Here is a 24635-nt window from a genome sequence, read left to right as displayed (position 1 = left end):
TACTTAACCCCCAGAAAGAAAAGAGACAGGATTTCCAGAAGGGGTCATTTCTGTCTCTGAAGGCCACTCCTCGGGGATGGAGAGGGCATTGTTAACCACCTATCCTCACCCCCAAATCTCTCCCGCCCTCTTTGTTGTGCCTGAGTCTCAAGGCAAGTTATACACAAGGGGACGTGGGGAGTTTGCAAATGGGAACAGGACTGGGGTAAGAGTTCATCGATTCTCTTCCTCAGGCCTTTTTCTGAACCGTGAACAACAGATCTGGTTACACGGGGCCTCGTACTTGTTACAGGAAGCTGGTCGGAGAGTTTGTGAGCATTTGAGGACCAGCCTTGCATTTTCACGGGGTCTCCTTGGCTTGCTGCAGATGGTTGGTTTTTCAGGTGGAAACAGCCCACCACCTGGAGGAGTGGCAGCAAAGTCGGGGATGATCGTGGTGTGTCTACCTGGATAAGTCAAGGGGGCCATTTCCAGCAGCGCTGCAGGCCCCAAAACATTCTATGATGGTGAAGAGGAAAGCTACTTAGAAGTGCAAAGCACAGAGTGCCTACTCAAGTCCAGGGGAGGAGCCTTCAGCCCACGAAGGTCCCCTCCATCCGATGTCACAGCTGTCCCATTCACACCTCAGCCCAGGACACTGCCAGGGCTCTTCCAAATCTCTCCAGCCTCTCACACTAGAGCTCCCCCAGCCTCAGTTCTTGGGCTGCTTCTCTTTAGCTGCACTCACTCCCTTGGGGAGGCCAACCTCATGGTGTTCAGTATCACGTGCACTCTGAAGACTCCCACGTTTACATTTCCACCTGGGTCCCTTCCTCTGAAGCTCAAACCTGTGTATTCAGCTACCCTCCCCATGAGTGTCTAATGGCAGCTCCAACTTAACACACCCCGAACTGAATTTCCAGCACACACGTACCCCACAAACTGGCTCCATCACCTCATCACTGAATGGCAACTCCATCCATCTGGGTGAGGAGGCAGAAACACGTCATCATCCTTGATTCCCCTCTTTCATCCAATCCTCAGCAAATCTTGTGGCTCTACCCTCAAAAGACATCCAGAATTCCACTGCTACTCACCAACCCCACTGCTACACTCCAGTCCAACTACCATCATGTCTCACCTGGGTTACTGTGTTCACCTCCTAGTCTGTATTTCTATTCTTGGGCCCGTTCAGCCTATTCTTAACACTTCAGCCAGACTGATTCTTTTAAGAGGCAAGTCATACCATATTATTCCTCCCCTCAAAACCCTGCAATGAATCGCACTCACTCAGGATAAAAGCAAAGTCTTCCCAAGGGCTGCAAGAGCCAATATAAATTGGCCCCTCGTTACCTCCCTGACCTCATCTCCTAGTCCTCGCCCCGGCCTGGCTCCCCTGAGCACACCAGGGATGCTTCCACCTCAGGACCTTTGCACTTGCCATTCCCTCTAAGTGTTTTCATCCCCTGTGTCCACAGGGTTGCTTCCCCTCTCCCTCCCCCACCACCCTCATTTCTCTCTCTCTCTCTCTCTCTCTCTATATATATATATATATAGTCCCTTTACAGTCAGGCTACATTTACATGGTAGCCCCCATTTTCACGTTCGTAGTCTCTACTCCCCCTTCCCTCTTTTACTTCTCTCCACAGCATTCACCATCTGACATTCTATATAGTTAGTTACTTGCTTGTTCATTGTCAGTCTCCCCCCACTAGGATGTGAGTTCCATGAGGGTGGGGAATTGTGTCGGTTTTGCTCACTGTTACACCCTCCCGAACAGTGCCTGGCACGTGACAGCAGGCGCTGGTCCCAAGTTGAGTGTATGAGTGAATAAATGAATGAAGGAAGGGTCAAGATCTACAGTCTTTCTTGACTAAACCACACCCAGAATGCATCATCTAGTTATTGTTTTCCACTTACCGTTTCAAGTGGGGCACGAACTTAAGAAATTTTTAAGAGCAATTTAAGTGCAACATGTTTCTATGTATTTATGTGGATTTTTCTTTGTTTCTCACCCACACCTAACTGGACAGCAGTTTTTAAGCAAAATACTATGAGCCTTTCTACGCATTCAACTTGTTTTTCATAAACAACTCTGTTCATATTTCATCAGTTTGGATATTCAATTAACTCATATACGTACAATAATAAATACTGGCATATTTGTTATTATATTTATTATAAACATGGTTACGTTAATGTTATTATTAAACGTTATCAAAAGTGTCATAAACAGGTTTGGGAACAAATACAACTGACTGTTGGCTGCATTTAACTTGACTGCAGGGCACCGAAGGGCATGGGTATTCCCTGTGTCACTGGGGGGGTGAGGGGCATCCAGGAACATGGCAGGTTGGTTAAACGAAAACCAACTGAGCCTCGACTGTATTTCATTTTATCCACAGTGGGTATTCTAACAACAGTTCAGGAAGATTTCTGGTACCACCCCACCCTCCCAGGCCCTGTCCTCTGCAAAATGCTCTCACGCCAATTATTCCTTAGGCCATGGTGAACACGCGGACTTGATGGTTGGGTGAATGTGTAAATGGGAGACCTCTGTGTCTCCTTCGTCAAATGCTTGTGTGCAGCCCTTTGACTCCGTCGTTGGCTGGATCCCATTACGCGGCAGCTCTGACTCATGGGCGCGATGGAGAAACCGCCCAGGTGAGTGAGATGCGCCCTGAGTCCGGTTTGGGCAACAGCCTTGTTCGGCACAGCCCAGTCAAGTGCGTGTGGCATCATGAAATCAATCAGCGTTCAGGCTCTACGAGGGAGGCGTTCCTCGTTTTGAGCAAAAATAAGAAAGCACGGAAGGGAAGCCATCCACGGCCACGTATTTGGGAGGCTCTACGAGAGAGGACTCCTTGGTAGATGTCAGGAAGTAAAGCTGGAGACAGAGGGAGGACGGCCCTATTTTCAGAGCCAAAAGCTGGGGGAAAGGATTTTAAAATGTGAAGGAGTGTTTGGATTGTCCTACCTCACGAAGTTCAGGATGCTGGGTTATAATCGCAGACAGGCTGTGTGTGCACGGGTGTAGACTGGGGCAGGGGGCGGGAGGTGTGGAGATATAATTTCACCAATACCTTTGGTTAACGAGCTGTAGCGCGCAATTCCCTTCTGGTCTCTTATTGGTTCACTGACTGGCTTTCACTACACATTCTTAACCTTGAGGACCATGCCCCCAGGCAGCAACCCTTAAAGACCAATTGTAATTAACTATCCACCAAATAACCGAGTTTTTCTTTCAACCTGATTTTAATTGATCATTTACTTATCCAAATTGATGCTCTCTATTCAGCTGCTAACAATTAATTGCCCCCCCCAAATACACATTTTAAGCCCTGAAGTCATAAGGTGGGGTCAGATCAGAGGTCACTGAAGTGGAGTGGTAGCTTTGGCTCCATTATTCCTGGAGGTTTCTTCCTTTCTTTTTACTCCACCGATACTAAGTACCTACTGTGTGCTGGGTACTGCAGTAGGTGCTGGGGTAGAGTGAACGCACAACAACAGGGCACTGTGCGATACCAGGCTTGTCCTCGTGAATGACCTAAGGTCATACAGTCCCCTCAAAAAGATGCACAAAGAGCAACAATGGACAAGGCAGGGAATCCTCAAGTCCACCTTGGCTCTGACACTCAGAAGTGACCCTAACTCTTGAGCGACCCTGGCTCATCTGTCACAGCATGGTTATATACAAGCGAAGTGTTCTGAGAATTGAAAAATGTTATGAATATATGAAAGAGATTGTTAATAAGCAAAGGAAAATAATTTAAAATGAAGACCGGAAGCAAATAAAAATGATGGTATGTGGTGACACACCATGTCATCCCCCCGCCCCCCCCCCCCCCTTTATAAGAACCATAAGGGAACTCTGAAGCCTGGGTAAGACTCATTGGAGAAGCTGATAAAAATGAAGATTTCAAAGACCCACTCCCAGAGCTGATGGTTTAGTAGGTCTGAAATTCTTAAGAAGCCTCCCAGGTGGTTTTTTGATGCAGGTGGTCCACTAACATCCTGGTGAGATAATCCAAACTAGGGTCCCTTCACACACCTGGGAACACAGACAGGAAATGCACTTCCTCAGGCTGAAATTAACAATACCTACTAGACCAGCAAACCAGTCTCCCCTCTAAGCACCTGCCCAACATGATTCAGGACATCACCTTAATACAACACCTGCTGCCGGCTGGCACCAATGGGCTGTATCTGTAATTTTTTAGTTTTAAGGACGTAAAAACGTATCGGAGTCTACATGTCAATTATAGTATCTGACACCAATTTATTTAGGTGCATCAAAAGAGTCGGCTCCTGCGTGAAGGCAAAGTTAACGTAGACTTCTTCTCACCAGACTCGCTCGTAAAACTCGTTCAAAGGAGCCTAAACGTGAATGAAGAAGATAGGAGGATAAAACGCCTGTAGGCCTATGCATTGGCTCTAAGAGAAATTCTAAAGAACTTCTGGAGGAATACTGCGAATGAAAGAGGAAAATCCAATCCACGAGCAGGTCCAGCAGCCTGGGAGGCAAGTACTGGGATGGAACCAACCTCCAGGCATTTCCTTACAGATTCAACCACTTTCGGGCACTTGGCACCGAATCAAATATTTATCCCAAATACAGATTACAGGGCAGAGGTATCGGGGAAAGCGAAGCAGACTGTTCTGTTTCAGAATTAAGGTGCCTCCCCGGGCGACAAACCTTCGCTGAGGAAGTAACCGTGTGAAGCATCACCCAAACTTTCCTTTTATTCTCGCCACATGTAGAACGTGTGCTCTGGGAGCTTAAAAGCAAGCGAGCAGTCCATACATGTGTGTTACACTGAACTCGCCCCTCTCCGCAGCGCACTTTGCTTACAAGGGAGGTCCCTGGGTATTCTCAGGCCCTAGCGCTTCTTTACTTATGTATCGTATCAATAGGACCCCTCCCTGGCTTCCTAGCTCACAGACGGTTATCAGAAGCCTATCAGAAGGCTGCCAGGGAGTACAGACAGGATCCATAAATAACAGATGAAAAAGGAGATGGTGAAAAGCACATCCTTCTCCAAAACTACTTAAGCCGCATCTCAAGCTTCTGGATCCTGTATGCCTGAACTCCGAGGGTGTCACTTTGCCACAACAAAGTATGAAATTGACGGTCGCCTTGAGCCTTCCAGGAAAGGTGAAATTATGTCCCGTGTACCTTTTAAAAGGGAAGTAGCAGATACGTTAGACCTCAGACAGCAAACGCCTGTGCAACACAGCCACTGCCCTTCCTGCGTCCAAGGCGGACACCGGGCACTCGGCCCGGCCTGTATCCCCGAAGGGGACCCCGCCTGAGAATCCAGCTCACAGCAGCCCCAGGCAGCTGCTCCCCTTGCACAAATGGAAACCGACTTGCCAACCATGGCTTGGAAAGACTATGAAAACAGAAAAAAAAAAAAAAAAAAAAAAGAACAAAAAAGTTCACACCAGGGAACAAGGTTTAATGCTCTGGATGAGTCAGTATCTGGATCTGCTCCCTTCCTGACGAAGCTGGTAGGTGAGATGGCTCGTCACACTGGCCTGGCTGAAACCATTCAGTGTGGTCTCCCAAGAACACACAAATTGGACTCGACCAGGACGGACCAAGACCTGCGTTCACCTCCAGCATACGTTTTAATTCCTTCGGATCAGCTGGGCTTCCCCGGGCAACTACATACTAACAGGCCACGTCTCCCCGCTTCTTAAGGGTGGTGAACCAGGCACGAACCCACTCCCCGATCTGTGGGTGAGGGGCAGAAGAGACTCCCAATTCAGAAACGGAGCCAGGCTGCTGGACTTGTTTCCGGGCTCCCCTTTTACTAGCTATGACCTCAAGCAAATTCCTTAACCTCTGTGCTGCACTTTCCCCATCTGTAAAATGGGAGAACATAAAAGTATTGTATTTCATAGCGCTGTTGCAATGATTAAATGGGGCAGAGTGTGTAAAGCCCTGAAAACAGTGGCTAGTAAGAGCTTTAAAACATCAGTGACCATTCTTACATTATTATTTCAATGAACCGGGGTCCGTTGTTTAAGTGGTCATGGTTTCACAGAGCTAAGGAAGTGTCTTCTTCTGAACCTAGCTTAAAAAATTTACATTTTGACTTTGAAATTCAAAACCAAGAGAAATAAAAGTTATATGGAAAGACGACAGAGTAAGAATTAATCGTCTCTTTTTCTCGTTGTGATTTGAAAACTGATTTCCTGTTTTATGGCTCATTCTCCTTATCTGATGGGCAAAAGGGAGCGCTATGGTCAGCGTATGAACAGCACAGGCCTGGCTGAAACACAGCAAAGGGCCCCGGGGGTCACTGGCAGCAGAACCAGGGCTTGGGGACGCTCGAGCTCCTCCTCTCTGGGCGGAGGCAAGAGACGGTGAAGGAAGGTTCCGGCCACCGTGATCTGTGCGACCACAAAATCTCATACGTGGCAAAAGTCAGCTCTGAGCAGCCGACGCAACTGTGAATCAGACTCACACTGAGACTCAAGAGCACGCCTCTCCAGAGCCACAGCAGGCACATACCAGGGCAGGCACATCTGCAGTCTTCACAACCGTCCTCCCTGGTCAGATAGGTTGTTACCGTCATTTACAGAAAGGAAAGCCGGGGCTCAGAAAGGTTAAGTAACTTGCCCCATATTACAAAGCTAGTAAGTGGTAAAGCCAGGATTCAAATATTTTATTCAGCAACTTATTTATTGAGCGGCTACTACGCGGCAGGCACTGTGGGAGACGTTGGAAATGCAGCAGTGAACAAAACGAAGTTCCCGCCCAGCGAGAACTCTCCTTCTAGGAGGGGGGACATTTAATAAACCTCCCTGACAAGTCGAGAACAGAACGTACGGATGAGTGAAGTCCCTCCTAGAACAGGAGAGCACAGGGAGGAGGAGATGCAGAGTGACGAACAAGGGCAGTCCTTCAGATCGGATGGTCGGGATAGACGGGTGATCAGCGGCGCCGGGTGTAGGGCCAATCAGTGCCCTTACCTACATCCCAATGCCTGAAATGAAGTCACAGCAAAACCCTGAGGGGCTCCCAGGAGGCCAGGCACCCTCAGGTGCCCCAGGCTCGTTCACTTTGCCTGGGCCCAGACAGAGGGCTAAGACCATCCTGGAAGCCTTTGGGAGCGTTTCTAAAATTCTGAAAAAAAGTTCTATTCTCCCCAAAGACAGTAACCACCATTCTCTGAAACTAACATAAACTGAGGTTTGTCATTTTCCATGAAGGAATCTTTTTTTTTTTTCCTTCTGGGCCTCTGAACGCATGAGCAGTTTCTTCTGCAGCCTCTTCCTGAAGTTCCTCAGCGATCATCACCGTCCACGTTCTGGCTCTTTCCACCGAGGACGGTTACTACACCCTGTCGGTTTCCTCAGCAGGGCCTCCCCGGCGCTATTGCTGTGAAACTCGAGCCCCGGTCACTAGACAGTGGTCACTGATCGTCCCCACCACCGCCACCAGAGTCATCAGCCCCTGAGTCCTCACTGGGAACACACGTCCCCTTCCTCTAGCCCGACCGCTCCCATAACCAGGAGCCTGGGGCTCAGCCAGCAAGCAGCGCGCCCCACCTCAGTGACAAACGGAACCCAGGGAATTAAAACTGAGGTGGCTGGGAGTTCAAGGCCAGTGTTTATTCCCAGCACGCTACCCAACCTCTCTACAGCAGAACCCTGTAGTGGGTGATGACATCAGCGCTGATCACCTGGGGGACACGGTCACTACGTCAGACCCAAGGGCACGGTGAATTAGGTTGTTTCACATGGCAGCAAAGAGCATGGCTCTGGAGTCAGATGGCCGTGTTTGGGGTCCCCATTTACAGCTGTGGGACATAATGCAGGTGCCGTGGCCTCTTTCAGACTCGGTCAGTTTGTCTGTACATGGGGACAACTGCTCTCCCTCAAGCGGTGGGAGGGCCTCCGAGGAGTTAGTGCCCAGCGGGCAGGGACAGCCAAGGGCAGCCTCGGCTCCTCCGCAGTGGCCAGCTGCACCCCAGGGTCCTCTGAAAACCCTCGTTCACAGCACAGAGTCCATCAGATCTACAGACCAACACCTTCATGACCCAGACTGATCATTAAAGATGTTTTCTGAATGGCTGACCGACTGAATCACTACAGGAGAATGCGCCTGAATTCACAGGTCCAATAATAGCTTGGAAATAGAAGCCATCTGAAAATGTGCCTAAACTCGAGCTGGGTTGGCAAGGATTGGATGTGATTATAAAAAGCAAGTGAGAAGAGAATGTTACTGCAAGGAAAATTAAATCCACATGAGTTTTAAATAACTTCATTCCAACAGAGAGTACTAAAATGTTGTATTTTTGGCAAGTATTAAATACTAAAACAAATGCAATTTTAAATTGAAATTCTACTTTAACTTAAAAAATTAAAACTGCCACAATTGTATCCTAAGGCCTAAATCCCCTTCTATTATTAACTTACCTGTGAAACAAACTGTAGGTCTTTTAAAAAATGTTTTCTACTTAAAATTTATATCTAGATTTCATGCTAAGACTCAGCAGTTATCCAAGCAGAGCTCTGTATTATGCAGTGGGCTCCTATCTAAACACTGATGTGGAAACGTTCTCAGCTTAAGTACGTTCTGATTCAGGACATAAACCGATACTTTAAAATCTACCTGTAGCTTTCTGTCATGACTGAAATAACACCCCACTGAGTAACTAACTCGGGGAGCGCCTATCAAGGAATTTTCAAAACCGTCCGTTGTCTGGCTTCCTGCCGTGGATTATAAGCTGGACACGGGAAGGCACACTTAGGCACAAACTTCTCCCATTAAAGGCTTATGTTCTCTGAACCACCCACCTGAATTGCTCGTTTTCTGTAAGAGACAGTGGAAAAGGAATCCAGCTGGTCCAAGTGAGGCAGAAAACAGAAGCTCATACAAATCCTATCACCCCAATGGTTCGGCAAGTTTACTCTAGTAAGTGTATCCAAGCCCCTTTTAATGGCTCATGACTGAATGTAACTTTTGCAACGGCTAATGATTTAACGCAGCATCACCGATGCTTTTTCCAATTAGTATTCTTCATCCAGAAAGTAAATAAAACCTACACGCACCCTCCAGGCTCTAATCCTATACTTTAAAAGTAACTTACTTTTGGCAGAAACTTAACCTTTCACTCTGCACGCAACAGACTATATGTGCTGAGGTGGCAGGGCAAGCCCCGACAGACTTTGGTTTTTGGCCTAACAGGTCAAGGTTCTTAAGTCACATCTGAGGATCCTCCTGGTGACCAACACTTCCAGAATCAAAGCATATTATTATCATGTGCTTGATTTCTATTAAACAGAGTTTTGTTGACTAATCAGACTGATCTACAAAGCCAGTTGAACCTGAAAGGTCTATGATGGAGGTAGAAGCATGTCCCACAGTTAAAACAGTGAACTAGATGTGAATGTTCCCAGGCGGCTCCATACTAATCAACAGTCCCGCTGCACCAGGAAGAAGCCTTACCGAGAAGGGATGATTCTACTTGTTCACCAATGCCGGGAAAGCCCTCACTAGAGAAGATATCAAGGTCTGTATCCTACATCTAGAGAAAATGAAGCTTTCAAAAAAGAAACTACAAAAATGATCAATAGGATGGTACAGCTTGGAGGCAGTTCAAATCCCAGCCTTCCACTTGAGAACCGTGTGACCTCTGCACAAAAATCGTTTCCCCCTGGGTCTGTTTCCCCATCTGTAAACGACACCGGCCTCGGGGTTATCGTCAAGTTTGAAAAACGCTTTGCACAGTACCTCGCACACAGAAAGCACCTGAAAGCTATGTCAGATTCACCCCAGAGCTTAACAGATCAGTTTCCAACACCTCTTGGAGAAGCAGCAGCACGAGGGAGGGCGGTGGGAGAACCGAAGGGCCCGGTGTGGCCTGGGCGGGGTGGCGCAGGGGTACAGGTGGGCCCTTGGGCGGTACCAAACAGGACTCCAGGCATTTGCCTGAAGGGATCGGCCAATGAGCAGCTTCACATTTTCCCTACATCACACCCACTCGAACCTCAAGTTCTGTTCCTCTCAACTTTTTTTTTTTTTTTTTGATATTTTAGTCTATAAAGAATTTCAATGGTAATATGGATGTCATCCTTCTCACCAATCTGGATTTTTTTTTTTTTTTTTTAATCCTACAGCAGGGTGACTGTAAATGTCGAGGCACTTGAGGCTCAAATGAGAACACTCAAGTACTTTAGCAATTAAGAGCTACACACAGGCGTTATGATTTATCCCACATAAATTCTGAAGTTCTTCAGTGTGCAATGAAATTACCTGGGGTGGGCGTGGGGATACTTTAGGTGTCCAAAAAAATGACAGAAATGGCAAACCGCTTTCCTTAACCATCGGCCTGGTTTTTGGACTACTTTAAACGTGGCCTTTGTATCCGAGTTAACCTTTTCCTCACCCACCTGTACTTAAAGGATATAAGTCAATCGATTCAAAGTGAGGCCTGATGTCAAATCAAAATCGACAGAAATAAAACATCGAATGCATTGAGATATAATTTTAGAAGAGTCGCATTAACGTAAGTATTAAAAGTCAGCAGTTATCTGGATATCTGCCCTCAAATATTAAGGTAGAAGCATCTTCTTGACCACCCAGCCTTGGGAGAACTGTGACACAGTGAGGGAGGTTTTGGATACGAAGTGTTTTAAAAAAAAAAAAAAAAAAAGGCACCACGCAAATATGAGCTTCACAAAGGCTGGGACTTTGGTCCACTGATGTAACCTAATTACCTCGGTAGGTGCTCGATAAATTAATGTGATTTTGTAATAAAACATTTTGCTAGAAAGTACCTGTAACATCCAAATGAAAATAGCCAGCCTAGAGACACGGACAGATCTTTCAAAATACTAGCTGCAGGGACACAAGGCTTTAGTTATTAGCTTTTTAAATTTTTCAAAGTGTTTAACTCCATGAAGAGTAAAGCAACCAAACTGGGGCAGCTCATTCTTGTCGAGAGGGAGCTGACCACCTGCTTGGGGACTCCTCAGCTGAGTATGTGGGTGCTGCCACGTCCAGGCACTGCTGTAAGAACGGGTGACGCAACAGACCTCATGCTGCTCTCTCAGACCCGAGGAAATGTCAGCGTCCACAGCCTGGGAAGAAGGCTTCTGGCTAGAAGGAAAACTCGGGACCACCCTGTCCATCCCCCACTTCGGGCAGACCAGGAACTAACAACCTTGAGGCAAAATACGTGCCCAAGGCTAAGCCACCGAGGCAGGGACGGAGAAGGAGCTTGTCAGAGCCCTGGAGGAACAGGTGGGCGAGGTGGACACCCACTCCCTGTTCCCAGAGCAGCGCTCTTTCCAGCTCACAGCGTCCAGCTCCTCCCCGGGTGCTGTGCGTGCTCAGTGCCCAGTTTCCAGAACATTTACACCGCTAACGCTGAAAGCCGCTCCGTACCTCTCTCTGCCTCTTCCTCCCATACACCTGCCCCCAGCCCTTCTGGGGTTTCCTAAGGTAGGACTCCGTAAGCCGCAAGTGTGAACATCTCGCTGAGGGACGGCGACCGCACCTTCAGCTTCGACACCGTTCCCTGGGCAGGAAGGACATGGGCGGAGAAAAAAAATGAGGACAAGTGCTCCCATGTAGGACTTTATGAAACTGCTTGTCTCAGCCATTTTTAATCTTTAAAAAACAAACAAACAAACAGCAATTCCATATCAACCTAATACAAGTGTTACAACTTCTTTGTTTCATTCTTCGGGGGATCCATAAATATAAAAATCTCCAGACTAGAGTGCACTGTTCGCCAAGCACAGAGGAAACTGACACCCCACGCAGGAAATTATTTCACTCTTACCAAAGTTAAGTTCTCCAGGCACTTCTCAGCACCACCATCCAACTGCACGTCTACTCTCTAGGTGGTATGGAAACGACGTGAATTCACAAATATTCAATCAATGCCAAACAGAAACAAGTGGGAGGAGGTCGGCCGTGGGGCTCGACAACTGCACTTTAGAGATGCAGCCTGTGAGCACCCCTCCCACGTGCACCTTCATTTTCCCCCTTAACTGCTCCCAATGATGTACAAAATACAGTCCTTTCACAGCTTTTAGAAAGTTTTTTATTGGTTACAATGATATAAAATGCATCATTTGAATTCCCCCGTCAGTAAGTGCTTGCTAGCAACAGCATAAGAAAACTTTCTGTACATCCGACAAGCTCAAATGATTTATTTCATGCTGGAAGGGGAAAAATAGCAAACACCACTCTTAACTTGTCTGTCTATAATTAACCTCTCTCTCTCTCTCAAGGCTACGTTGGTTAAAATCAACGGACAACCCCTTTTGTATGTCAATTTGTAAATTTTAATGTTTTCATTAGAATAGTCTTTTATATCACTCTCCAACAAGAAACAATAAAATTACTAACAGCAAACTTCAATACAAGAACACTCTCCAGATTAACAACTCAAACAAAATGTAAAATGTAAATCACATATAATACAATTGAAGCGTCCAAAACAATTTAAATAATTTTAAATATTTTATTTTTAAACTGCTACAAACGCTTTATACAATATTTCAACATAAAGTCCCCATAACAGAAATGTAACAAAATGGGAATGATAGTGAAAGGGTTAAAGTGGCACAAATTCACCAAACAAGTATTAAACTACAAATTTTAAGAGGTAGATTACTTTTAAAGTTGAGAACAACAACAACAACAAAAACAACACGAATAAAACTTAAGCCATTTTCCACCAACTCTGTCATTAATTAGAGGGAAGGCATATAATAATGCATGGAGAAATGATACTCGTATACTCAGAAATAGGCCAATTCGTTGGGTTTTTTAAATCTCTATTAGAGACTGATGTGTGAAACCTGATAAGTAAATTCACTTACACTTAGGTGTAGACATACATCTATACAGGCCTGTGATGTATCCTGGGCACTGATATATTGCTACCGTCTCCGATAATACAACAGTTATAAATTAGTGCCAGATAATAATCTGAGAGGATAATGTCCATTTGGATATATAAACATGACACTGGAAGAGGCATAAAAAAGAGTCCATATCCAATCTGGTTTCCTCTCCATTATGCTGGCAATCGGCTTGTGATAAAAAAACAACAAACAAACAAACAACAACAACAAAAAACAGGCTAAGAAAGAAGCTAAATGCCTCTGTCTACAATTCATTTAAAGGAAAGGCATCAAGAGCTGGTGTGACCAAAACATTATAAAACGAGTGCATCAGAATCCGTCATCCCTGAAATCTACAACAAACTACTGATAAAACAGAGAACTTGCTTTGCAAGATTAGGTTCAACTCGTGCCTTTCTCTGCTCTGTGCCAAAAGCCAGGGCCACGCTCAGGTCTGAGTTACCAGTCCCAGGTCTGAGTTACCAGTCCCGTGACGAGGAGCCAGGTCAGCTAGCCCGTCCTATAGCGCCCTCCTCTGTGCATCTCAATCACCTGTGAGCCCAGCACGTGTGTTGGGCGTCAGCGAAGAAGCGGACGCCTGACTCTAACCAGGGCAACAAGAAGCCCGCTGGCAATCAGCTGTGTGTTAGGGTTTCTGAGTCAGCTTCAACTGGTCTTGCAAGCTTGGTAGATTTCATATCCTTTGCCGTAGTGCTTATCCTAAGTTGAGCATGCATTATCTTTATTTAGTCAATTAAGGTTTGTTTTGTTTGGGGGGCTTTTCTACAGGAAGTTCCTAGAAAATAAGAAAACTGAAGATAAATGACAACATAACACAACCTTATTATGAACTGACCATGTTAAAGAAAAGGTGGGAAGACCATGGGACGAATGTTAAGACAGCAACAGGATGGCTCGGAAGGTGTGGGGGAACGTGGGTGTCCCACGCGCAAGAGACGTGCTGGGAGGGACACAAGACAGTCTCCTTGGAGTGATGTGGCCCGGATGGTATGTGAGAAATCAGCACCATTTTGTTTGTTTAACCCATTTCACAGTAAATGGAAAAGCTTGGTCTGGAATTTCGTTTTGCTTCTCCATCACTTATTTACGTGTCCTTAGCTGGCTGCAATGGGAACATAGTATTAAACAACAACAACAACAACAAAAGCTGCTCTAAAAGCAGCACTGAAGAATGTAAAAATGCCTTGGGATTTACAAAGATCAAAGATGGGTAAGAAGAGAGTAGAAAATGTGCCTCTTTCCTTATCTTTCTGTCCTACAGTCCGTGGAAATGAGCCCTCAGCACCAGCTCTAAATGCAGTCCCACCGACAAGCCACAGGTGGGCTCCGACCCGACCTGCGGAAGGTGAGCCCGACACAGCGTTCGCTGGATTAAGAGCTGTAGCAGGAGAATCTAGTCGGTGTTACGTCTCTGTGGCTTTGTCCTAAGAAAAGGATTTGGAGCACATGCCTTTTTCACACCCGGACTGGCACAATGGCTTGTGCTACAGGAAATGACCAAATGGCAAATTCTGCTGAGCTCTCCGCGTAGAATGGAAAACTGACGTCGTTCTCACGGCTGACTGCAAGTGTATACTTGAAAATCTGTGGAATCCTAAACTGGCATTTGAATGTAAAGCGTCTGAGTGCTGAGGACTAGCCCTTAATCACAGTTATGATGAAACACACAGGAAAAGGGCGTGCTGCCAGGTCCGGGGTAAGTCCTCGAACATGCAGTGGAGCAAGGACAGCGAAAGCACTGAAAACCAGAGTGAAAGTGGGTATTTCCAAACCTGTGCTATGAAATCAGCCCTGAATAAAATTTACAAATAGAAATATACTGAAAAGGGAAGAAGACTAGTGAAAACAACTCCTTGCCAGTGTAGCACAACAAGCACGGAAAAGGACGAAGCCTCCACTAAGAGCCCTGGGCTGACACCGACGGACCATCACACCCCCAGGCCTGCGCCTAGGATCCCGGCTTTATACCAAATTCACTACAAGGTACTAAGACGACCACAACTCTCTGAAGAATCGCCCGCTCTTCTGCCCAGATGATCAAAATGTGATGCCCCCTGAACGCTCATTTTGTAATTCCCAAAAATACTTCCCAAGTTTATGGTCACGGAAGCCTGCTGCTACCATCTACAGTCAGAATAATACCCGTGTCTTCTTAACTGATTGTTCCTCGTTTCCTTTTAGGCCAAATTTCATTCCAGCAATGTTCACTTTCAAACAAAGCAAAATAATTAAAACTAGCTGGGGCAAAGAACAGAGACACAATTTTATTAGGCACTTCAGTCCTTTGCGGTCTTAAGGGCTCTTCAAAAGCACTGGATGAACTTCACTCAGAGCGTTTCCCTTTACAGCACATTACTTTTTTTCGTATCAACTTTACCCTTGGACTGTATAAGCGGGATCCAGCACGAAATAAGTGATTCTTTCAGATACTACTGGAAACAAAGGAGAATACACCTATACATTCTAAAGCATCAAGCACCTGGGAAATGTTTTTCAGTACAGTCCGTGAAAATGACGGCATGTTCTGGGTTCTTTGACCTTGAAAAGGACAGTTCAAGAATGTCCTGTCGTTGTGGAACTTCCCGAACACAGACTGAGTACAAGGAGGTACACAGTGAAGCTGCTACAGGCAGGAAGTCTGGACAGCTGATAAACAGGTGTTCACTTTCACCAGGACTAACTAAGCTCCCAGACGCTGCATACGCGTTAGTTATGTCAGTAAGATCTACCGTAACTGGTTATTTAGTATTTTTATGAAGTAGCTTTCAAAAAACATCTCATCCTTTATCCCTACAGTCAATCATTCCAATCCACCCTTGGCTAATGATTCTTCTCTCCATCTTCAGCCATGACTTACGGCACACCAGCACCGAGAACTCTGCCTCGCCAAACGTGCAGTGATACCAGCATCTCTGAGCCCTTGTGACCTTTCCAGACGGCAGTCACCTCCCACTTAACTGATTCTGTTTGCTTAAAACACCAAAGAAGTTTCAGACACTGCAAGTTACAGCCAAGAGCCTAGAGTCCTGCAGCTCGCTCTGAAAGGACCGGATTTTACAATACTTTGCAGAAATTCTAGCTGATGATGAATAACTTCACCTGAGATGAACCTGGAGGCGTTATTCAGGAAACCACAGGAATACCAAGAGTGCACTCCACTCACGTTTGAACTAACTTAGAAAGTCTGAGAAGTCAATGGAACAAACTTAACTCCTGCCCTATGTTTTTACCTGTCGCTAAGAACAGCTCTTAATATTGGAAGAACACAGGATGAACAGTGAAATCACCTCAGACCTAAGATGGGCTCTGGCATCACGCCGGGGAAACAAAGGCACTGACAAGTGGGGTGACCTGCCCTCCGTCCCCCACCCGCACCGGAAAGAACCATGGCCTGGCCTCAGCAGGCACTCTCTCCTCCTCCCGCCCGTGGGAATCTGGCTGTTTATCACCCTATGCCTGAGAACAGGAGCGAGTGGGAGGACATACGGCATTTTAAAAGGAATAGGGTGCTGTGTTTTGATTTATTTTAACCAAGAGGCAAGTTGTTAAAATTAAAACACAATAAAAGAAAGCATGAATAGTAAAAAGCAGTCTCAGTTGCTAGAACTGCACTTAAGTCACAGAAATATTAAACCAGGTTGTAACGTGGTTTTAATGAACTCCGTGATCCATCTTAACGTTAAGAAGTAAGCTATGATCAGGAAATAATACAAGTGACACTGGGATACCACCCAAGATATAAAGGAAGTTTGAGAGAATTTCACCTTTTCATAGTAGGGTGCTTTGGGGAGCTTTTCATGGCTTCAAATCCAATTCATAACTGGCCCTATTAAAGAAACTGTACCACTTTGTGAGTCCTACGCCTGAAATAAAAGCTGTAGGTATCCATCTCTACAACAGCCAAAGCACTGACCCTCCTTCACGCCGGCCTACACCTTAAGCAACAGCTATTTCCTTTAAATGCTTATGTCAAAATCGTGCAGGAAAAAGGAAAAGAAGCCATTGGGCAAAGACAGTGTTTTCTTCCAACCGTCTTTCCCCCCTCGCTCTTGAGCTCTGAATTCCTCCGGCCCTGGAGCCTCGCTTACCTGAAGTCCTTCAGCTCCTGCTTGCCACTGCCGTCCTCCCTCCTGTTCTCACTCGGGTCGGCAGCAGCTGCCAGCTGCAGGCTTCGGGTGATTGGCCCCCCACTTCGTTCTCTAGATTTTACATTGAACCTGTCCGTCCGTTTCCTACTGGCCGAGGCCGATTTGCTCTGTAGGACGGCTCTGCTTTTCTGTGCCCTCACGTGCAGGCTCCGACACGTCTTGCCCGAGAGCTGAGCTGCATGATTCTTGGCGGCAGCTTTGGGCTTCTTGCTCTCGTTGTGAGTCATTTTGGCCATTCGTATCGGGCTCGAGTTCCTTAAGGAGGAGCTTGGTTTTTTGGACTTAACCGAAGCTGCAAATTTAACATTCTGCTTGGATCTGAAGGACGAGGAGGGCGGTGGGACCTGTGCAGGGCCCGAGCTGCGAGCTCTGGTCTTGCCCAAAGGCGCCTGCATGCTCTGCATTTTGATCTCTGCATCCGCTGTCCGTCTGCGGTGGCTGCTGCTGTTGGTTTTGTCACTACCTGCAGGTGACGGGTGTCCTCCTTTCTTGGATGAATGGGAAACTTTTTTTTTGGAAGGAGAAAGAGGTTTCTTGGGGCAGCTGAAAGCGGCGTGCTTGTTCAGGCTCCCGATGTACGTGAACTCCCTGTTGCAGTACGGGCAGATGTGCGAGGACGACTCAGGAGCGTTTTTTAGGTCGGCCTTCTGCTTTGCAGATTTGTTTTTTTGAAGGATGGCTTTCTGGACAAGCTGGTTTTTTTTCTTCAACGCATTTAACTTGAGCTTATTGGAGGACATTTTGCTGAGCTCAACGCTGAAGTTCAGTCTTTTGGGCTGTCCCATGCGTCTGAAGGCATTCTTCCCAGAGTTGTCCAAAACCACCACACCGTTTCTGGGCTGCACAGTCTGTTTCAGTGGGACTGGATTTTTCTTCGGGGTATACCTCTTCTTGTCACTAGCGGAAGCACATGCCAGGATGTGTCTGTGCAGCTCAGGCATGTTGTCCACACCTTTCCCACACTTGGTGCAGCGAATGGCGGTAGTAAACGTCTGTGGGATATTGTGTGTAGTGAAATTCGTGGCCGTCACACCAATGCCCAGGGGGTTGCGGTGATGGTACTGAAATGGAGGAGGTTTAAAGCTTGGGTAATGTTGATTGAGACCCAATCGAACATCTGGATCTTTCGTCTTTATTCCAGAAGCCATTATTTTTATGGTCGTGTAAAGCTCTTCTGAGGAATCGTTCAGCTCCTCTTCTTCTTTAGACGTTTCTAAAGGATCTTCTGGCAGACTCTGCATATGCTCTACGTGGGCCTTGCTGGGATCCGTAAAGTTCTGGGGTCTCAGGGTGCCACTTTCAAACTCATGGTGTGTGCACACTTTATCGGGGTGGAGATCTCGCTGGTGCTGCTGCAGATTGCACAAAAACGCAAATTCTTTTTTACAAACCGAACACACAAAGATATTCCCAACTCCATGAAGCAGAAAGCGATGTTCTGACAAATCAGTTTTAGCCTTAAAGAGCTGCACACAAAATTCACATTTGAAGGGCCATTCCTCGGCATGAATGGATAAATGTTTGGTTAGATCTTTAATGGAAAGAAAAGGTGATTCACAGACGTTGCAGACAAAATTTTTGTTGAATGTCTCCTGAACGATATCCCGCGCAGTGGCAGACTGGGATTCTTCCCTCGCTTTCAGACCTTCATTCTCTAATTCCTCCTGTTTAAAAGATATCATGGGGAGACAGGCTTCCAGATTATCCCCAGAGGAAACCACAGACGATACTGCTGAGAGAGGAGGTGGCGAAGGAGAAGAGGAGGAGGATGAAGAAGAGAATGAAGGCGAAGAAGATGAGGAGGAAGATGAAGAGAGTGTCGGAGGCCCCGGTGAAGCAGCAGACATAAGGGGCTCCACGGAAGGAATGGGAGATGGCGAGGGAGACACCGTTGGGGAAAGAATTGGAAGTGGGGACTGTGCGGTGGCATTCGAGAGTGGAGAGGGACACGGATGAGGGGATGCCCCGGAAGCGGGGGCTGGAAGAGGTACAGTAGGAAGCAGTGGAGGGGGTGGGGTGGCAACAGTTAACACAGGAGGACAGGGTTGGGGGGAAGAGGGATTGGTTGGGGTCAAGAGAGGCGGCAGCTGCCCGGAAGAAAGGGAAGATGTCTGCAGGGCAGGTGACGAAGGAGAAGACTCGCCAGGAGGGGCAGATAAGCTAGAGTCGGGACCAAGGTCAGGGTCCGGCTGAGGACCTAGGGGTTTACAAGGACTGGGGCTCCTGGTCACATCTGGAGCATTTTCTACAGGTAAGTCGACGCCATTGTATTCATTGAGAAGGACCTTCTGTAGCATGCAGGTGGTTGGTTTCTTTTTCTTTACAGCACTGCAGGCTGGCTGCACCAAATGATTTTCTTTGAATTCCTTGCCTTCAGAGTCACTACTAGGCTTTTTATGCACACTGAGATCTAGCACAGATTCCCACTGGACTGGAGCCTTGCCCGTACCCTCAGCCTTCTGTTTTACCCCGCTGGATAAATCCAGTGGCTGTTGGTTGCATACATTGCTAAAAGTAGAACTAGCTGCCCACTCTTTAGATACTTTATATTCATCAAAGCCTGGAGGGCTCCCAGTTTCTCTCTCATCTCTCCCAGACAAACTCCATGCTGGTGAGTTGCTATGACTTTCTAATTTGGGCTTTTTGGAACTTAGAACTGCCTCAGTCCACATGGCTTTCCCATCGCCTGGCTTTCCGAAGTCTCGAAGGGCAGGACTGTGTTGTGGAGAGCTGGGGGGAGAGCTGGTCCGCCTCTTAAACCTGCTCGAGGTCACAGGCAGCATCGACGCAGGAGTGGACACACAGACGGGACCTAATTTAGGTATTTCAGTGGCTGAAATCCCTGCAGGAGGAGTCAGTTTATCCTGGGTTTGAAGAAGTTGTTTGAGCTTTGATGACAAATACACATTTTTCTCTTTGTGGAACGATACGGCCTCCGTGGTTGATATGCTGAGAGGCAGACTCAAGGAACACGAAGGCGCTACGGGCTCAGACTCGGTCTCAGCTTTAATCCTGGGCAACACAGGAGGACTGGCAGTCCTCCGTTTCTTGGGCTCGCTGTGTGTGCTGCTGGAAGGCTCTTTAGGAAGATCATCTGTTACAGGGACCTGTGTGGTCTTTATATTTTGAGTTATTTCCACCGTAACCGGAGCGAGCAGACAGTTGATACCATACAAGTCTGCCGAACTGGATTCCATCTCAATAACGTCACAGTTGCTGGTGCTGCAGCTGGTCTGAATTTTCCCATCAATATAGTAATTTAAATTTTCAGAGATATTGCTAGAAATGTCCATGATGTACACGTCGTCTGCCTCCCCCTCCTCCTCTGGCTCTGTGCTGGGTACGTAGACACTCTGGGCAGGCGCGGCCTGCTCTGCTGGGGGCTGCTGCTCTTCGAGGAGACCCCCTTTCCGCCGCACACCTTTGGGAATCAGGTGACGCTCGTGAACCCTGCGCTGATGCCGCCTCATGTTAGTGTGAGTTCCAAAAACCTTTTTACAGTATTGGCACGGATGAAGCTCTTTCACTTCTCCGTTCTCTTCTGCAACAGAAGAATTCACTGTGTCTTGGGAAGCCTTCTCTGAATTCAAGGTCAGGGCGTCTTGCCCAAGACCGGGGGGCTGCGCGTCATCCTTCGGAGGAGCGGCGTCCCCGGGCGCCTGGCCATCGGCTGGGGCCTCCGGCAGCCGGAGTGTCAGGCTGGGCTTCCGCTTCAGCCCCGCCTCGTGGCGCCGCTCGTGCCGCCGCCTGTTGATCTGCGTGCCGAACGCCTTCCCGCAGTACTTGCACTTGAAGGCGTGGTTTACCGTGGATATGTGGATGTGCATGTGCCGTTCCAGCCCCTGTTTGGTCGTGAACTTCCTCTCGCAATGCTGACACGGAAACAGAAACGTTTCAAACACGTCACCATTGGCCTCTTCTTTAGCTTTGGGAATTCTGAGAGCAGGTGCTACCTCTGGAGAGTCTTCAAGAGTGTCCTTCGGAACAGTTTTTGGTTCTTCTAATAAATCCTCTGGCTTCTCGTCACATCGTATCTCCGGCTCTTTCATGGAGCTTTCATCTGGCACGTCAGCTGCTTCCTCCTCCTCTTCATCCAACTCCTCCTCCTCCTCCTCCTCCTCCTCCTCCTCCCCCTCCTCCTCTTCCTCCTCCAGGTCGTTCGCCTCACTACGTGCTGCTTCCAGCTCCGCGGCTGGTCCCGCCTGGGGGTCCTGGGCAGGGGGCGGGAGGGCGAGCTCCGGAGGCACATCCTGACTCACCACCTCCTGAAGGGCGGCCGTCTGCTCGGCGGCGGAAGCAGAAGGCTTCTCGTCTGCGTCTCTGGGGCCTGGAAAGCACAGGGAGGCAGAAGCACGGAAGTGAGGGCACACACCAGCCACTTGTGATCAGTTTCCATTATTCACGTTATTTCTCTTACCCCCTAAATGTGTAAGGGAGGTCGTAACAAAACACAGCTCTACTTTCTCGGTTATAAATTGTACTGCATAAAATTCCATTTCACTCATTCAACAAATGTTTACAGGGCACCTGCTCTGTACCAGGCAGCTCAGTGGGCAGTGAGGATACAATGTGAACAATAAATGCCTAAAGGAGCTTAGGTTCTTTTGTGTTTCGTCGCATACATATAAACACATTTTTGTTTACAGAAACTGTAGTGCTTAAAACTGTGTTGGAGTAGTTGATACTGAAATTCAAGATACGATGGTCATGAATTCCAATTTTTCATGATTCCAAACGGAAACAAGAAAATTGCTAAACATATTACCAGGTTAGATTCTTACTGGTCTGCCTTGAATGCAATGATTCTCTCCCTCCTTCCTGACTAAAACTATATACTGAGAGCTAGAACATTTTCCAAAATCATGCGATCATAATTTTTCATGTAAAAGGAACTTCGGAGCTCACTTCTTCCAAGGCTGATTAAATTATGGAGGACTCAGGAGTACCTCAGAGAAGGAAAAAGAAATCTGAAGTCACTTCTGAGTCTCTACGCCCAGGAGGAATCCAGCCCAGCCCAACGTGAGGTGACTGGTGCACAGGTGGACTCGCCAGCAAGGTGACAGGCGAGCAGAGACCTAAAGAAAATGAGTCATGCAAACATCTGGGGGACGGAAGCCCTCTGCACAGAGGAAACAGTTAAATGCGTAAGCTCTGAGTCAAGAGCATGTTAGATGTGGTCAAGGAACGGCCAGGAAGTCGTAGAGGCCGTAGGGCGAGGAGGGGCGGCCCATACGGGGGGGGGGAGAAAGGAGAGCAGGAGATGAGATCAGCTCATGCAGAGACTTGTAGGCTGTTGGCCTTTACTTTGAGTAAAACAGGGAGCTACCGGAAAGTTCTAACAGAGAAATATATGATCGACTGAAATACAAGAGAATCACTCCAGGTGCTACGAGGAAGACAGAAAACTGTAGGTGGACAAGGGTGGAGGCAACCCCACTATATCTTCCAGGAGAAGAGACGAGAGTGGCTTGGGGAGGTCGTAGGAAGTGGTCAGACTCTGGATTCTTTTGGAGATGAAGCTGACAAGATGTGCTTGTTGACTGACTACGGTGGGTGGTGGTGGAGGAGGAAGGGTCAAGGAGGATTCCACAGCAACTGCCGTTACCCTGCTCACTAAACTGTATTAGACGGAGAGAAAAGCAAGTCTGGTCTGTGTGCGTTTGTGTGTGTTGGGGCGAAACTAGAGTTTACTCTGGACGTGCTGAAGTTTGAGGTACCTCATAAATATCCAAGTAAAGATATTAAGTAGTTATACATGACTCACGGTCGAAAAGAGGCTAAGCCTAGAAATGGCTAAGTCCTCAGACTAGAAATGGCACTTGGAGCATGGGTCTGGACGAGGTCACTTGGAGGACGAATGCAGACAGAAGAGGGGGGATGGCTGTATCCCCCAGATGACTCCAGTACCCAGGGTTCAGAGGAATGGCCAGGGAGGTATCTGGAGAGCCAAGAGAGTGGCAGCCCTTAAACTAAGGAGGGAGTGATCAGCTGTGTCCAGAACTGCTAATGGGCTGGGTAAGATGGGAATGAGAATTGAACATTCCATTTGCTACGGTGGAGGTGTGGTGATGGTGACAACAACAGTTTTGGTGGAGCAGTGGGGGAAAAGGCCTAAAGGAGTTCAGAAGAGAACAGAAGGAAGGAGAGACAGGGAGACTATAAGCAACTCTCTCAAGTTCAGCTGTAAAGGAAAGCAGAAAAATGGGGGTAGCAGCTAGAAGGAAACACAGGGACAGCAAGGGCCTCTGAGACAGGAGCTGTTATAGAGCGTTTAATGCTGATGGGGATGGCCCACGATACTGCTTTCTCTACAGGACCACCTAACTCTCTGTTGAATTACACCCCTTTTACTGCAGATACCTGAAGAGTTAAGAATGGGTCTGTAGAGGAAGCAGAGCTACTCTGACTTCTCCTGGTTCTATTAACTGGCTCTCCCCCTATTCACTGGACAAGTATTTACTGTACATCAGTACTAGGTGAATAAGGCCACCAAGATCCTTATCCTTATAGAGCTCCACTTTAACAGGAGCGAGGCAAGCAGGCAACACTACTACAATGAATTAATGGTCAAGCTTATGGAAGTACACGGTTAACAAGGCACAGGACAGAAAGCCCACGGGAGGAACACCCAGTGGCTTGGTTAATTGATCAGGGGAGGCTTCTTAGAGAAAGTATTAAGCAGGCAGAACCTGAAGGACAAGAAGAGGAAAATCAAGCAGGAGCAATCAAAACATGCAGCTCACTGTAAATTAGTGTGGACTTAGCTGGAGGCAATGGGGAGCCATTAAGATATTTTAAAGCAGGAGAGTGCCATTTGGGAGATTTGGCTGCAGTGTGTGTTACGGGGTTGGGAAGAGGCAGAAAACCAATACTGATGCAGTGGCATTAGAAGGGAGAGGTTGGCTACCTACACTGAGAGATGGAAACGGAAAGAAGCAGAAGAGGCAGAAAAAAAAGCGGTCAGATCATGGAGATACGCTACCGGAGTCCTGTAAACAAACTTGGTGACTGCCTGGACACAGGGGACAAGGAAGGGTTTTAAAGGCCCACCTTTTCAAACTCTGTACATGCAAGGTATTAATATAAGCTCAATGATTCCGTCCTAGTCCTCCTGCTGTTTCCTAGGAATATCAGTCTTCCTTTTTCCCCATCTACCTCTACATCCACTAGCAATAAGGTTTCTGCCTCTAAATGGACACCAGCCTTCTTTCCTCCAGACGTATTTCTTAAATTGCATGAGTTTTCCACAAACTGGGAAACCAGTCATTTGATGGTAGTAATGTATTTCAAATTAGGAGCTAACTCCCTTTCCAAATACATTTTCAACAAAGACCCAGCACATCGCTAAAAAAAAATCAAAATGAGACAAAAGAAATGAAAATAACATCTCTAGGGCTCAAAAATTTCTTTATACAGTTCATTTTTAGCCAAAATCCATGGCTTCTTTTAATGGAAATATTTTTTCTATGATTGGTAAACAATCCCAGATTTAAAACTGCCCAAAGTAATATGAACCAAAATGTGCACGGCTCTATGAACCAAAGTGTGTCCACGCTCGAGGTCTGGTGAGTTTTAAACATAAAGGATGGTTTGGGAAACACAAGGAAGAGT

The 24635-nt window shown here is 47.1% G+C and overlaps 1 protein-coding gene across 7 annotated transcripts in view; it reads right to left on the bottom strand.

The window, feature by feature from the left end:
• PRDM2 (PR/SET domain 2) overlaps positions 1-24635 on the bottom strand; it is a 119082-nt gene that overhangs the window by 17991 nt on the left and 76456 nt on the right. For 5 of the 7 annotated variants that reach the window (XM_068538924.1, XM_068538928.1, XM_068538926.1 and 2 more), the window contains one exon: positions 16965-21351. The exons of 1 other annotated variant lie outside the window; for it this stretch is intronic. In XM_068538924.1, the coding sequence (XP_068395025.1) occupies positions 16965-21351 (4387 nt within the window). Of the gene's footprint in view, positions 1-12024; positions 13652-16964; positions 21352-24635 lie in introns of those variants that run through there. One more of the 7 variants, XM_068538925.1, reaches the window with a different exon arrangement.

Source organism: Eschrichtius robustus, chromosome 3, assembly GCF_028021215.1.
Source record: "Eschrichtius robustus isolate mEscRob2 chromosome 3, mEscRob2.pri, whole genome shotgun sequence".
In the NCBI taxonomy this organism is placed as follows: domain Eukaryota; kingdom Metazoa; phylum Chordata; class Mammalia; order Artiodactyla; family Eschrichtiidae; genus Eschrichtius; species Eschrichtius robustus.
The sequence above is the reverse complement of the archived record's forward strand: the minus strand, read 5'-3'. Positions and strand labels throughout refer to the sequence as shown.